This window comes from Gigantopelta aegis, chromosome 10 (assembly GCF_016097555.1).
Source record: "Gigantopelta aegis isolate Gae_Host chromosome 10, Gae_host_genome, whole genome shotgun sequence".
NCBI lineage: Eukaryota > Metazoa > Mollusca > Gastropoda > Neomphalida > Peltospiridae > Gigantopelta > Gigantopelta aegis.
Window position 1 is genome coordinate 90,754,288 of NC_054708.1, and position 13,949 is coordinate 90,768,236.

The 13,949-nt window shown below is 44.8% G+C and overlaps 3 protein-coding genes across 3 annotated transcripts; 2 read left to right on the plus strand and 1 right to left on the minus strand.

Annotated features, from left to right (window-relative positions):
• Positions 1 to 1,294: 1,294 nt before the first annotated feature.
• Positions 1,295 to 7,126, plus strand: LOC121383909 (ankyrin repeat domain-containing protein 36C-like). The gene is made up of 13 exons (XM_041514007.1): positions 1,295 to 1,415; positions 1,665 to 1,937; positions 1,971 to 2,141; positions 2,277 to 2,702; positions 2,736 to 2,906; positions 3,093 to 3,365; positions 3,399 to 3,926; positions 4,062 to 4,334; positions 4,368 to 4,538; positions 4,572 to 5,048; positions 5,100 to 5,372; positions 5,406 to 6,443; positions 6,936 to 7,126. Exons 1-13 carry the CDS (start codon positions 1,295 to 1,297, stop codon positions 7,124 to 7,126), a joined length of 4,386 nt encoding a protein of 1,461 aa, XP_041369941.1.
• Positions 7,127 to 8,131: 1,005 nt separating this feature from the next.
• On the plus strand, positions 8,132 to 10,512 carry LOC121384504. The gene is made up of 2 exons (XM_041514912.1): positions 8,132 to 10,053; positions 10,333 to 10,512. The coding sequence occupies exons 1-2, from the start codon at positions 8,176 to 8,178 to the stop codon at positions 10,510 to 10,512; spliced, it is 2,058 nt and encodes a 685-aa protein (XP_041370846.1). The 5' UTR covers positions 8,132 to 8,175.
• Positions 10,513 to 11,994: 1,482 nt separating this feature from the next.
• LOC121383910 lies at positions 11,995 to 12,596 on the minus strand. The gene is made up of 2 exons (XM_041514008.1): positions 12,372 to 12,596; positions 11,995 to 12,249 (listed from the first exon to the last, which is right to left on the minus strand). The coding sequence occupies exons 1-2, from the start codon at positions 12,594 to 12,596 to the stop codon at positions 11,995 to 11,997; spliced, it is 480 nt and encodes a 159-aa protein (XP_041369942.1).
• Positions 12,597 to 13,949: the final 1,353 nt, after the last annotated feature.

Genomic DNA, 13,949 nt, shown 5'->3' on the forward strand with positions numbered 1-13,949 from the left:
ACATTTATAAATTAACCTATTTTTATTAATTAATATTCATATCTGAAATGTGTACTATTTACAAACAACATAAACTCATTAACCTTTGCCTTAAGAGAACAGAAGGACCTGGTTTTCTTTTAAGTTTATTCAACCATGGCAAATTTCGACATCATAAAAGATATTTACTAAACTTTTGTTGTTGATATATATAAAGAGCCAGACCCGGTTACAACGACCGTCGTTACTATGACATTTACACTGTCCGACCACAAATTGTTGGGAACAAACGTACATCAGTGTCATTCTGTTCATTACACCGGAATTCACACCTTCTGACACCGACAGAGCAAATTAGGAACAAACGTGCATCCGACATCTGAAAACACCTCTTTACAACGACATTACAAAATCACAGATACCATAGCATGTTAGCAGTACACACACAGCCACTTAGAATCCTTGATCTCATAGTGATGATTAATTTAATTGATTTTTTCCAAGAAAAGTAAAAAAAAAAAAAAAAGGTATATTATAATTATAAAATAAATAACAAATAAATAAATAAATAAATTAATTTTTTATTTTATTTTATTTATTTTTATTATTAGTCTTTATTAATTAATTAATAATAATAATAATAATAAAAAATTATTATAAAATAAATTCGAGGAAATGGGTGAGGGTGCGATTTTCGTTGTGGCATGCATGCTTGTTACGTTAGTAAATTATTTATTTATCATTTTATCGCACACATTTAACACCATAATAACTCGTACGTATATAAAAACATAAAAATAAATTAAATAAATAAGAGAAATATTTGGCAGTGTTAACTGCACCCCACTTCAACCCCATGTGATCACATCTGGAATATCCCAAAGCTAATAATAGAAACAGCTAAATCTAGATCTATGGCCAGTATTTCTTTTTTTAAAATGGTACAGCACGTTTTCTACAAATGTACATAATTGAAATACTTTTCTTTATTTTAGGATGCATTGAGTAAAATTTCACTTATGGTGCTGTCACACTATGACGTTTTAGAGAAACTTATATCTAGCGTATGAAAAATCGTTAAATAATTTCAACATGTCGGCATACGCCCAAAAAAGCATCGCAAATTCTACAGCATGAATAAATTGGGCGTATGCATAACGTATTGAATGTATACATAGCGTATGTCTAACCTATTAGTAACCTATCACTAACTTATATATAACTTATGACAGCGTATGGCCAGCGTTCTCGACTTATGCCCAACGTATGAGAAACCTATGCGTAGAGCTGTCGGCGTGTTGCCGACGATCATGTGATGTATACGGCGCTGATCTCTACAGTACCGCATTCATACAGTAGAGCTATCAACATCAACATCAACATGGGACCCAAGAAAATGAAGAACACAGCAACCAAGAAGTCTGCCAGGGGCCGAGGTAGAGGCAAGAAGAACACATCTACACCATCATCCCCCCGATCCACCTGCTCATGATCTCCCTGTTGTGCCCCAAGCCAGCCGCTCGCAGTCACCACGCTCTCTATTTCCATCTTCCAGTGATGGTTCCCGTGCCTCTTCTGTTGCCTCAGTTGCTGCATCAGTTGCCTACACCTCCTCCCGCCAGCCTCATGACAAGACCAAGAAGGAGAAAAGAGTAGGACCAAGAAGACTGCTTTCTCCCTGTCAGTGCAAGATGAGGAGAAGAGTAGGACAAAGAAGACTGCTTTCTCATTGTCAGTGCAAGATGAGGAGAAGAGTAGGGCTAAGAAGACTGCTTTCTCCCTGTCAGTGCAAGATGAGAAGAAGAGTAGGGCTAAGAAGACTGCTTTCTCCCTGTCAGTGCAAGATGAGGAGAAGAGTAGGACAAAGAAGACTGCTTTCTCATTGTCAGTGCAAGATGAGGAGAAGAGTAGGGCTAAGAAGACTGCTTTCTCCCTGTCAGTGCAAGATGAGAAGAAGAGTAGGGCTAAGAAGACTGCTTTCTCCCTGTCAGTGCAAGATGAGAAGAAGAGTAGGGCTAAGAAGACTGCTTTCTCCCTGTCAGTGCAAGATGAGGAGAAGAGTAGGGCTAAGAAGACTGCTTTCTCCCTGTCAGTGCAAGATGAGGAGAAGAGCAGGGCTAAGAAGACTGCTTTCTCCCTGTCAGTGCAAGATGAGAAGAAGAGTAGGGCCAAGAAGACTGCTTTCTCCCTGTCAGTGCAAGATGAGAAGAAGAGTAGGGCTAAGAAGACTGCTTTCTCATTGTCAGTGCAAGATGAGAAGAAGAGTAGGGCCAAGAAGACTGCTTTCTCCCTGTCAGTGCAAGATGAGAAGAAGAGTAGGGCTAAGAAGACTGCTTTCTCATTGTCAGTGCAAGATGAGGAGAAGAGTAGGGCTAAGAAGACTGCTTTCTCATTGTCAGTGCAAGATGAGGAGAAGAGTAGGGCTAAGAAGACTGCTTTCTCCCTGTCAGTGCAAGATGAGGAGAAGAGTAGGACAAAGAAGACTGCTTTCTCATTGTCAGTGCAAGATGAGGAGAAGAGTAGGGCTAAGAAGACTGCTTTCTCCCTGTCAGTGCAAGATGAGAAGAAGAGTAGGGCTAAGAAGACTGCTTTCTCCCTGTCAGTGCAAGATGAGGAGAAGAGTAGGACAAAGAAGACTGCTTTCTCATTGTCAGTGCAAGATGAGGAGAAGAGTAGGGCTAAGAAGACTGCTTTCTCCCTGTCAGTGCAAGATGAGAAGAAGAGTAGGGCTAAGAAGACTGCTTTCTCCCTGTCAGTGCAAGATGAGAAGAAGAGTAGGGCTAAGAAGACTGCTTTCTCCCTGTCAGTGCAAGATGAGGAGAAGAGTAGGGCTAAGAAGACTGCTTTCTCCCTGTCAGTGCAAGATGAGGAGAAGAGCAGGGCTAAGAAGACTGCTTTCTCCCTGTCAGTGCAAGATGAGAAGAAGAGTAGGGCCAAGAAGACTGCTTTCTCCCTGTCAGTGCAAGATGAGAAGAAGAGTAGGGCTAAGAAGACTGCTTTCTCATTGTCAGTGCAAGATGAGAAGAAGAGTAGGGCCAAGAAGACTGCTTTCTCCCTGTCAGTGCAAGATGAGAAGAAGAGTAGGGCTAAGAAGACTGCTTTCTCATTGTCAGTGCAAGATGAGGAGAAGAGTAGGGCTAAGAAGACTGCTTTCTCATTGTCAGTGCAAGATGAGGAGAAGAGTAGGGCTAAGAAGACTGCTTTCTCCCTGTCAGTGCAAGATGAGGAGAAGAGTAGGACAAAGAAGACTGCTTTCTCATTGTCAGTGCAAGATGAGGAGAAGAGTAGGACAAAGAAGACTGCTTTCTCCCTGTCAGTGCAAGATGAGGAGAAGAGTAGGGCTAAGAAGACTGCTTTCTCCCTGTCAGTGCAAGATGAGAAGAAGAGTAGGGCTAAGAAGACTGCTTTCTCATTGTCAGTGCAAGATGAGAAGAAGAGTAGGGCTAAGAAGACTGCTTTCTCATTGTCAGTGCAAGATGAGGAGAAGAGTAGGACAAAGAAGACTGCTTTCTCATTGTCAGTGCAAGATGAGGAGAAGAGTAGGGCCAAGAAGACTGCTTTCTCCCTGTCAGTGCAAGATGAGGAGAAGAGTAGGACAAAGAAGACTGCTTTCTCATTGTCAGTGCAAGATGAGGAGAAGAGTAGGGCTAAGAAGACTGCTTTCTCCCTGTCAGTGCAAGATGAGGAGAAGAATAGGGCCAAGAAGACTGCTTTCTCCCTGTCAGTGCAAGATGAGGAGAAGAGCAGGGCTAAGAAGACTGCTTTCTCCCTGTCAGTGCAAGATGAGGAGAAGAGCAGGGCTAAGAAGACTGCTTTCTCCCTGTCAGTGCAAGATGAGGACAAGAGTAGGACAAAGAAGACTGCTTTCTCATTGTCAGTGCAAGATGAGGAGAAGAGTAGGGCTAAGAAGACTGCTTTCTCCCTGTCAGTGCAAGATGAGAAGAAGAGTAGGACAAAGAAGACTGCTTTCTCATTGTCAGTGCAAGATGAGAAGAAGAGTAGGGCCAAGAAGACTGCTTTCTCCCTGTCAGTGCAAGATGAGAAGAAGAGTAGGGCTAAGAAGACTGCTTTCTCATTGTCAGTGCAAGATGAGGAGAAGAGTAGGGCTAAGAAGACTGCTTTCTCATTGTCAGTGCAAGATGAGGAGAAGAGTAGGGCTAAGAAGACTGCTTTCTCCCTGTCAGTGCAAGATGAGAAGAAGAGTAGGACAAAGAAGACTGCTTTCTCATTGTCAGTGCAAGATGAGGAGAAGAGTAGGACAAAGAAGACTGCTTTCTCCCTGTCAGTGCAAGATGAGGAGAAGAGTAGGGCTAAGAAGACTGCTTTCTCCCTGTCAGTGCAAGATGAGAAGAAGAGTAGGGCTAAGAAGACTGCTTTCTCATTGTCAGTGCAAGATGAGAAGAAGAGTAGGGCTAAGAAGACTGCTTTCTCATTGTCAGTGCAAGATGAGGAGAAGAGTAGGACAAAGAAGACTGCTTTCTCATTGTCAGTGCAAGATGAGGAGAAGAGTAGGGCCAAGAAGACTGCTTTCTCCCTGTCAGTGCAAGATGAGGAGAAGAGTAGGACAAAGAAGACTGCTTTCTGATTGTCAGTGCAAGATGAGGAGAAGAGTAGGGCTAAGAAGACTGCTTTCTCCCTGTCAGTGCAAGATGAGGAGAAGAATAGGGCCAAGAAGACTGCTTTCTCCCTGTCAGTGCAAGATGAGGAGAAGAGCAGGGCTAAGAAGACTGCTTTCTCCCTGTCAGTGCAAGATGAGGAGAAGAGCAGGGCTAAGAAGACTGCTTTCTCCCTGTCAGTGCAAGATGAGGAGAAGAGTAGGACAAAGAAGACTGCTTTCTCATTGTCAGTGCAAGATGAGGAGAAGAGTAGGGCTAAGAAGACTGCTTTCTCCCTGTCAGTGCAAGATGAGAAGAAGAGTAGGGCTAAGAAGACTGCCTTCTCCCTGTCAGTGCAAGATGAGGAGAAGAGTAGGACAAAGAAGACTGCTTTCTCCCTGTCAGTGCAAGATGAGAAGAAGAGTAGGGCTAAGAAGACTGCTTTCTCATTGTCAGTGCAAGATGAGGAGAAGAGTAGTGCAAGATGAGGAGAAGAAGCTAAGAAGACTGCTTTCTCCCTGTCAGTGCAAGATGAGAAGAAGAGTAGGACAAAGAAGACTGCTTTCTCATTGTCAGTGCAAGATGAGGAGAAGAGTAGGGCCAAGAAGACTGCTTTCTCCCTGTCAGTGCAAGATGAGGAGAAGAGCAGGGCTAAGAAGACTGCTTTCTCCCTGTCAGTGCAAGATGAGGAGAAGAGTAGGACAAAGAAGACTGCTTTCTCCCTGTCAGTGCAAGATGAGGAGAAGAGTAGGGCCAAGAAGACTGCTTTCTCATTGTCAGTGCAAGATGAGAAGAAGAGTAGGGCTAAGAAGACTGCTTTCTCCCTGTCAGTGCAAGATGAGAAGAAGAGTAGGACAAAGAAGACTGCTTTCTCATTGTCAGTGCAAGATGAGGAGAAGAGTAGGGCTAAGAAGACTGCTTTCTCCCTGTCAGTGCAAGATGAGAAGAAGAGTAGGGCTAAGAAGACTGCTTTCTCCCTGTCAGTGCAAGATGAGAAGAAAAGTAGGGCTAAGAAGACTGCTTTCTCGTTGTCAGTGCAAGATGAGAAGAAGAGTAGGGCTAAGAAGACTGCTTTCTCCCTGTCAGTGCAAGATGAGGAGAAGAGTAGGGCTAAGAAGACTGCTTTCTCCCTGTCAGTGCAAGATGAGGAGAAGAGTAGGGCTAAGAAGACTGCTTTCTCCCTGTCAGTGCAAGATGAGAAGAAGAGTAGGACAAAGAAGACTGCTTTCTCATTGTCAGTGCAAGATGAGGAGAAGAGTAGGACAAAGAAGACTGCTTTCTCCCTGTCAGTGCAAGATGAGGAGAAGAGTAGGGCTAAGAAGACTGCTTTCTCCCTGTCAGTGCAAGATGAGAAGAAGAGTAGGGCTAAGAAGACTGCTTTCTCCCTGTCAGTGCAAGATGAGAAGAAAAGTAGGGCTAAGAAGACTGCTTTCTCGTTGTCAGTGCAAGATGAGAAGAAGAGTAGGGCTAAGAAGACTGCTTTCTCCCTGTCAGTGCAAGATGAGGAGAAGAGTAGGGCTAAGAAGACTGCTTTCTCCCTGTCAGTGCAAGATGAGGAGAAGAGTAGGGCTAAGAAGACTGCTTTCTCCCTGTCAGTGCAAGATGAGAAGAAGAGTAGGACAAAGAAGACTGCTTTCTCATTGTCAGTGCAAGATGAGGAGAAGAGTAGGACAAAGAAGACTGCTTTCTCCCTGTCAGTGCAAGATGAGGAGAAGAGTAGGGCTAAGAAGACTGCTTTCTCCCTGTCAGTGCAAGATGAGAAGAAGAGTAGGGCTAAGAAGACTGCTTTCTCCCTGTCAGTGCAAGATGAGAAGAAAAGTAGGGCTAAGAAGACTGCTTTCTCGTTGTCAGTGCAAGATGAGAAGAAGAGTAGGGCTAAGAAGACTGCTTTCTCCCTGTCAGTGCAAGATGAGAAGAAGAGTAGGGCTAAGAAGACTGCTTTCTCCCTGTCAGTGCAAGATGAGAAGAAGAGTAGGGCTAAGAAGACTGCTTTCTCCCTGTCAGTGCAAGATGAGAAGAAGAGTAGGGCTAAGAAGACTGCTTTCTCCCTGTCAGTGCAAGATGAGAAGAAGAGTAGGGCCAAGAAGACTGCTTTCTCCCTGTCAGTGCAAGATGAGAAGAAGAGTAGGACAAAGAAGACTGCTTTCTCATTGTCAGTGCAAGATGAGAAGAAGAGTAGGGCTAAGAAGACTGCTTTCTCATTGTCAGTGCAAGATGAGAAGAAGAGTAGGGCTAAGAAGACTGCTTTCTCCCTGTCAGTGCAAGATGAGAAGAAGAGTAGGGCCAAGAAGACTGCTTTCTCATTGTCAGTGCAAGATGAGAAGAAGAGTAGGACAAAGAAGACTGCTTTCTCATTGTCAGTGCAAGATGAGAAGAAGAGTAGGGCTAAGAAGACTGCTTTCTCATTGTCAGTGCAAGATGAGGAGAAGAGTAGGGCTAAGAAGACTGCTTTCTCATTGTCAGTGCAAGATGAGGAGAAGAGTAGGGCTAAGAAGACTGCTTTCTCCCTGTCAGTGCAAGATGAGGAGAAGAGTAGGGCCAAGAAGGGCTAAGAAGACTGCTTTCTCCCTGTCAGTGCAAGATGAGGAGAAGAGTAGGGCCAAGAAGACTGCTTTCTCCCTGTCAGTGCAAGATGAGGAGAAGAGCAGGGCTAAGAAGACTGCTTTCTCATTGTCAGTGCAAGATGAGAAGAAGAGTAGGGCTAAGAAGACTGCTTTCTCATTGTCAGTGCAAGATGAGAAGAAGAGTAGGGCTAAGAAGACTGCTTTCTCCCTGTCAGTGCAAGATGAGAAGAAGAGTAGGACAAAGAAGACTGCTTTCTCATTGTCAGTGCAAGATGAGGAGAAGAGTAGGACAAAGAAGACTGCTTTCTCCCTGTCAGTGCAAGATGAGGAGAAGAGTAGGGCTAAGAAGACTGCTTTCTCCCTGTCAGTGCAAGATGAGAAGAAGAGTAGGGCTAAGAAGACTGCTTTCTCCCTGTCAGTGCAAGATGAGAAGAAAAGTAGGGCTAAGAAGACTGCTTTCTCGTTGTCAGTGCAAGATGAGAAGAAGAGTAGGGCTAAGAAGACTGCTTTCTCCCTGTCAGTGCAAGATGAGAAGAAGAGTAGGACTAAGAAGACTGCTTTCTCATTGTCAGTGCAAGATGAGAAGAAGAGTAGGGCTAAGAAGACTGCTTTCTCCCTGTCAGTGCAAGATGAGAAGAAGAGTAGGGCTAAGAAGACTGCTTTCTCCCTGTCAGTGCAAGATGAGAAGAAGAGTAGGGCCAAGAAGACTGCTTTCTCCCTGTCAGTGCAAGATGAGAAGAAGAGTAGGACAAAGAAGACTGCTTTCTCCCTGTCAGTGCAAGATGAGAAGAAGAGTAGGACAAAGAAGACTGCTTTCTCATTGTCAGTGCAAGATGAGAAGAAGAGTAGGGCTAAGAAGACTGCTTTCTCATTGTCAGTGCAAGATGAGAAGAAGAGTAGGGCTAAGAAGACTGCTTTCTCCCTGTCAGTGCAAGATGAGAAGAAGAGTAGGGCCAAGAAGACTGCTTTCTCATTGTCAGTGCAAGATGAGAAGAAGAGTAGGACAAAGAAGACTGCTTTCTCATTGTCAGTGCAAGATGAGAAGAAGAGTAGGGCTAAGAAGACTGCTTTCTCATTGTCAGTGCAAGATGAGGAGAAGAGTAGGGCTAAGAAGACTGCTTTCTCCCTGTCAGTGCAAGATGAGGAGAAGAGTAGGGCCAAGAAGGGCTAAGAAGACTGCTTTCTCCCTGTCAGTGCAAGATGAGGAGAAGAGTAGGGCCAAGAAGACTGCTTTCTCCCTGTCAGTGCAAGATGAGGAGAAGAGCAGGGCTAAGAAGACTGCTTTCTCATTGTCAGTGCAAGATGAGAAGAAGAGTAGGGCTAAGAAGACTGCTTTCTCATTGTCAGTGCAAGATGAGAAGAAGAGTAGGGCTAAGAAGACTGCTTTCTCCCTGTCAGTGCAAGATGAGGAGAAGAGTAGGGCTAAGAAGACTGCTTTCTCCCTGTCAGTGCAAGATGAGGAGAAGAGTAGGACAAAGAAGACTGCTTTCTCATTGTCAGTGCAAGATGAGGAGAAGAGTAGGACAAAGAAGACTGCTTTCTCCCTGTCAGTGCAAGATGAGGAGAAGAGTAGGGCTAAGAAGACTGCTTTCTCCCTGTCAGTGCAAGATGAGGAGAAGAGTAGGGCTAAGAAGACTGCTTTCTCCCTGTCAGTGCAAGATGAGGAGAAGAGTAGGGCTAAGAAGACTGCTTTCTCCCTGTCAGTGCAAGATGAGAAGAAGAGTAGGACAAAGAAGACTGCTTTCTCATTGTCAGTGCAAGATGAGGAGAAGAGTAGGACAAAGAAGACTGCTTTCTCCCTGTCAGTGCAAGATGAGGAGAAGAGTAGGGCTAAGAAGACTGCTTTCTCCCTGTCAGTGCAAGATGAGGAGAAGAGTAGGGCTAAGAAGACTGCTTTCTCATTGTCAGTGCAAGGTGAGGAGAAGAGTAGGGCCAAGAAGACTGCTTTCTCATTGTCAGTGCAAGATGAGGAGAAGAGTAGGGCTAAGAAGACTGCTTTCTCATTGTCAGTGCAAGATGAGGAGAAGAGTAGGGCCAAGAAGACTGCTTTCTCATTGTCAGTGCAAGATGAGGAGAAGAGTAGGGCCAAGAAGACTGCTTTCTCCCTGTCAGTGCAAGATGAGAAGAAGAGTAGGGCCAAGAAGACTGCTTTCTCATTGTCAGTGCAAGATGAGAAGAAGAGTAGGGCCAAGAAGACTGCTTTCTCATTGTCAGTGCAAGATGAGAAGAAGAGTAGGGCCAAGAAGACTGCTTTCTCATTGTCAGTGCAAGATGAGGAGAAGAAGAGTAGGGCCAAGAAGACTGCTTTCTCATTGTCAGTGCAAGATGAGAAGAAGAAGAGTAGGGCTAAGAAGACTGCTTTCTCATTGTCAGTGCAAGATGAGGAGAAGAAGAGTAGGGCCAAGAAGACTGCTTTCTCATTGTCAGTGCAAGATGAGGAGCTCATGCTTGACTTCCTCCAAGACAATCCTGTCCTCTGGAACCTGAAGATGACGGACTACAGGAGGACTGACAAGAAGGGCAAGATATGGGAGGACCAGGCACAGCCTCATGACAAGACCAAGAAGGAGAAGAAGAGTAGGGCCAAGAAGACTGCGTTCTCATTGTCAGTGCAAGATGAGGAGCTCATGCTTGACTTCCTCCAAGACAAGCCTGTCCTCTGGAACCTGAAGATGACGGACTACAGGAGGACAGACAAGAAGGGCAAGATATGGGAGGACCAGGCACAGCGGATGGACAAGACTTCAGAATTCCTCAGGGGTTGGTTTAAGTCACTCAGAGACAACCACACACGCCTTGACAAGAAGAAGAGTGGGGATGGTGCTCCTGAGCTCACGGAGAGGGAGGAGTGGATCATGGCAAAGTTTGGATTCCTGAAAACTGTCATCCGACACCATCTTGAGACCTGCAATAGTGTAAGTATACAAATATTTACTTTTTCTGGACCTCATTCTTTTAATGGCAAAATTATATGAGAAAAGCCAAGAAAGAAGGAGAAATCCAGTAAAGACAAAGACAAGAAAAGTCACTGCACACCCCATGGAATTTAAGCACTATACGATGCATGATAGAGTTTGATAATTTCTTCATGAATAAATTGTTTCTACTGTGACACCTGTATGGAATGACAAAGAGTTGGAATGGTGCACATAAAGTCAGCATCCGTAAGTTAATTAAATTATTTGTCTTTACAGGTGAAGGCTACTATTGACGTGCATGAGGGAGACCTAGATGCTGCTGAGGCTGCCTGCGCCGAGCAGCAAGTTGGTCTCAAGGAGGCTGACATCATCCCTCCCCTCCCCTCATCCTCACGGCACAAGCGGGCTCAGGACGATGACGGCGCTCTCCTGGAATACCTCCAGAAGAAAGTGTAGGAGTCCGGCAATATCCTCAAAGGCCTCAGCCATGCACACCAGCAGCCCATCACCGAGCGGACCGCCTTTTGATCACCATGTCCAAGCCCAAGTTCAGGAAGGTGAGATCAGCTATCAACAAGATGCTGTCGCAGTTAATGGAGGAGGACAGTGATGATGACATCCCAAGTTCCATGGAAGGCTCCGCCATGCCTGAACCACTACGTCCCAGTTCGTCACCATCCTCGTATTGTGTCTCATCACCATCTGATATGTACCAGCCACCTCCCCACATGTGGAGACACAATGCGCCACCTGCTTCAGACACAGGAATACATGGAGCAGTACATGTAGCAACCAATGCAGTATCAGCAGCGTCTTGCTCCGCAGATGATGCCTCCTCCTCTACCTGTGTTAACCCAGCACCAGCAACAACAGCAGCAGCAACAACAGCAGCAGCAGAAACAACAGCAACAGCGCACCCTCACCTCGGTGTCTGCGGCTTTGGGATTGGCTGGCCAGGAACTTAACCAGAGTCCAACCACCTTTGACAGTAGCCTTAGCATTTCAAACACGTCAGGATTGAGTGGACAAATAAACCTGTCTCCTGGGATGGAGATGGGAAACCAGGATGTGGATATGAATACACCACCACCACCAGCAATGCACTGACTGTAATGACTGTTGTGTCATCTTAGAGATGAGCAGTGACTGTGTTTTATATGTTGTGCCATTATTACCATTATTACCATGATTATCATGTGCCATTATTACCATTATTACCATTATTACAATTATTACCATGATTATCATGTGCCATTATTACCATTATTACCATTATTACAATTATTACCATGATTATCATGTGCCATTATTATTGATCAGTTGATCATTTCAATAAAAATTTAATAAAAGATTTTCAAACTTAAATTTGGTGTCTATCATAAATGAAACAAAACAAGAGTTCATTTTAAAAAGACAATTTGATATTTTATTTATTACAATAGACATGAAATTTAGGCAATGTGGGTGGTCAACATGACCAGTGAAATGATCCTATCAAATATTTATCACATATTAAAATCACCGAGGTTATCTACATCATCCTGTCTTGCCATGGAACTGCACCGGCTGAAGAGATTCCTCTGTTTCTTTCCTTTCTTGGAGGAGGTGTTGCTGCCAGAGACTGTGTGGGTGTCTTGCAAGTTACGGCCCTGTCTCCATGCTCCTGGGATGAAATCGTGGTTCATATTCTCTGTTCGGTCGAGTGTTCTGGAGTCCTGGGTACCAGGTCCTCATCAGGCTGTAAAGGACCATGCATGCTTTGACGATGACCTTGACGGTGGAGGGGTGATGCTGCATGGTACTCAGCAGAACTTGGAATCAGTTTGCCAGGATGCCGAAGGCATTTTGTACTACCCTCCTGGCTCGGGAAAGCCTGTAGTTGAAGATGCGTTCATCATTCGTCAGACCCCGGAGGCTGTACGGCTTCATCATGGTCGGTCATAGGGCGAAGGCATCGTCGCTGATGAAGAAGTAGGGCACATCATTGTATTCATTGGGAAGAGGATCGGGGTCAGGGAAACCTATGGTACCATCTTTAGCGCATTCCTTCAGCTCAGAGTCATTGTAAATCTGAGCGTCTGATGCTGATCCTGTACCACTGACATCTGCCCAGATGAATTTGTAGTCAGCATCAACAAGCGCCATCAGAACAACGGAGTAGAATCCTTTGTAGTTGTTGTACATGGACCCAGTCTTTGGAGGACACCGGCAGGTTTTCCATCAAGTGCACCACATGTATTGGGGAAGTTCCACTTTTCATAGAACTTGTCAGCAATGGCACGCCATCCATCAGGAGTGGTGGGGCAAATCATGACCTTGTCCATGTATTCATCGATGATGGCTTGACAGACTTCTCGGACGAGGAGTGACTGGGTGTTGTGCGGGACCCTCCAACCGAACTTCATTGAGGCATACTTGCTCCCAGAGGCAAGGTGACACAAAGTCAGGGCAAGCTTCATGCCAGGCTCCAGGGGCTCCCTGTACCAGGTTTGTTGCTTGGTGATCCTGGGCCCCACTCTGGCTAGCAGCTCATCGAACATCTTGGGGGACATCCGGGGGGGGGGGGGGGGGGGGGGGGGGGGGGGGGGGGGGGGGAGTTCCACCAGAAGCTGGTCGTACAGGCCAAACTGCCGTCGCCTCCCGATCCATGGTCTGACCCAGACCCCCCATTGTTGGCACGGATCTGGTGAAGTGCCAATTCGATGATGTCATAATGATGTTGGAGAACGACTAGTTGGTATTCTTGTCGAAGCCTCTCGTGATCCTCCATCTCTGATGACGGGTGGAGAAGTGATGGTTAGAGCTTCTCACAGGCCCCGCATATACAGGGACCGCAAAACGCTGGCAAAACGCCAATAATACGCTAGTTGTACGGTAGAAACACGTTCAATAAGTTACTCCATCATTAGACATACGTCTAATACGTCTGAATACATTAATATGCGTTGCAGATACGTCAGATATAGGTTAGATATAGGTTAGAAGTAAGTTACTCATAGGTTATCAATAAGTTAGCTGTACAGTACACCTTCATGCCGACGTATCTTGACGTATGAGTAACCTACCTCTAACGTATTTAATGTATGTCTAGCGTATGCCTAACATATGCCTAACCTATGAAGAGGATGCATGCACAAACATTTATTTCGGCCTCTGCGTACAAAAACGTATGCCAGCTTATACCAGCGTGCTTTTAACGTATACAACTTATACCAAACCTACCCCTAACTTATGTCAACGTATCCCAGCGTGTTGGTGAAAATTCACATACGTCGGCATAAGTTACTGCTATACATTATAGTGTGACTGCGCCATTAATAAACATCAAAATTATTTACACTTGCGTGTGTTTAATTTATTTGCCATGCTTTTGTATTGGTTCTTTATTATTTATGTATTTAATCATTCACAGATTTCCACCGATAATGATATGAATATACAATTTTTAAAAGAGGTTGAATTATCCGAGAGACTGGTTTTGCTTTTGTAAAAAGTTACAAAAAAGTCATAAAGACTGAAATTGCACCCAGCTGCAATGCCGTCACATGTTATTGTTGCGTGAATTTCACTCCCTTAATGGTGGCCGTACGGTTACGCTATCTGTCGACAATGTCATAAACTGCTGGGCGACAATCGGAAAAACCCGTCTATGCACAACACTCTGTTTGGACCCCATCCTTAATGAACCCCTTGATAACCTACATGTGTAGAGATGAATACTTTTTGTATCCCCATTACAAAGTGAGATACAGGTTTTGATTTAGATCAGTTTCAAAATTCTTGTTCTTAGTTCTCTGATGTTTGCTTACAGATTGACCTTCAGCAACTTTTCTTCCTGCATATGTTCAAGTGCAGTTCAAAGAAAGGAATTGAAAATGGTTTCACCCTGATGT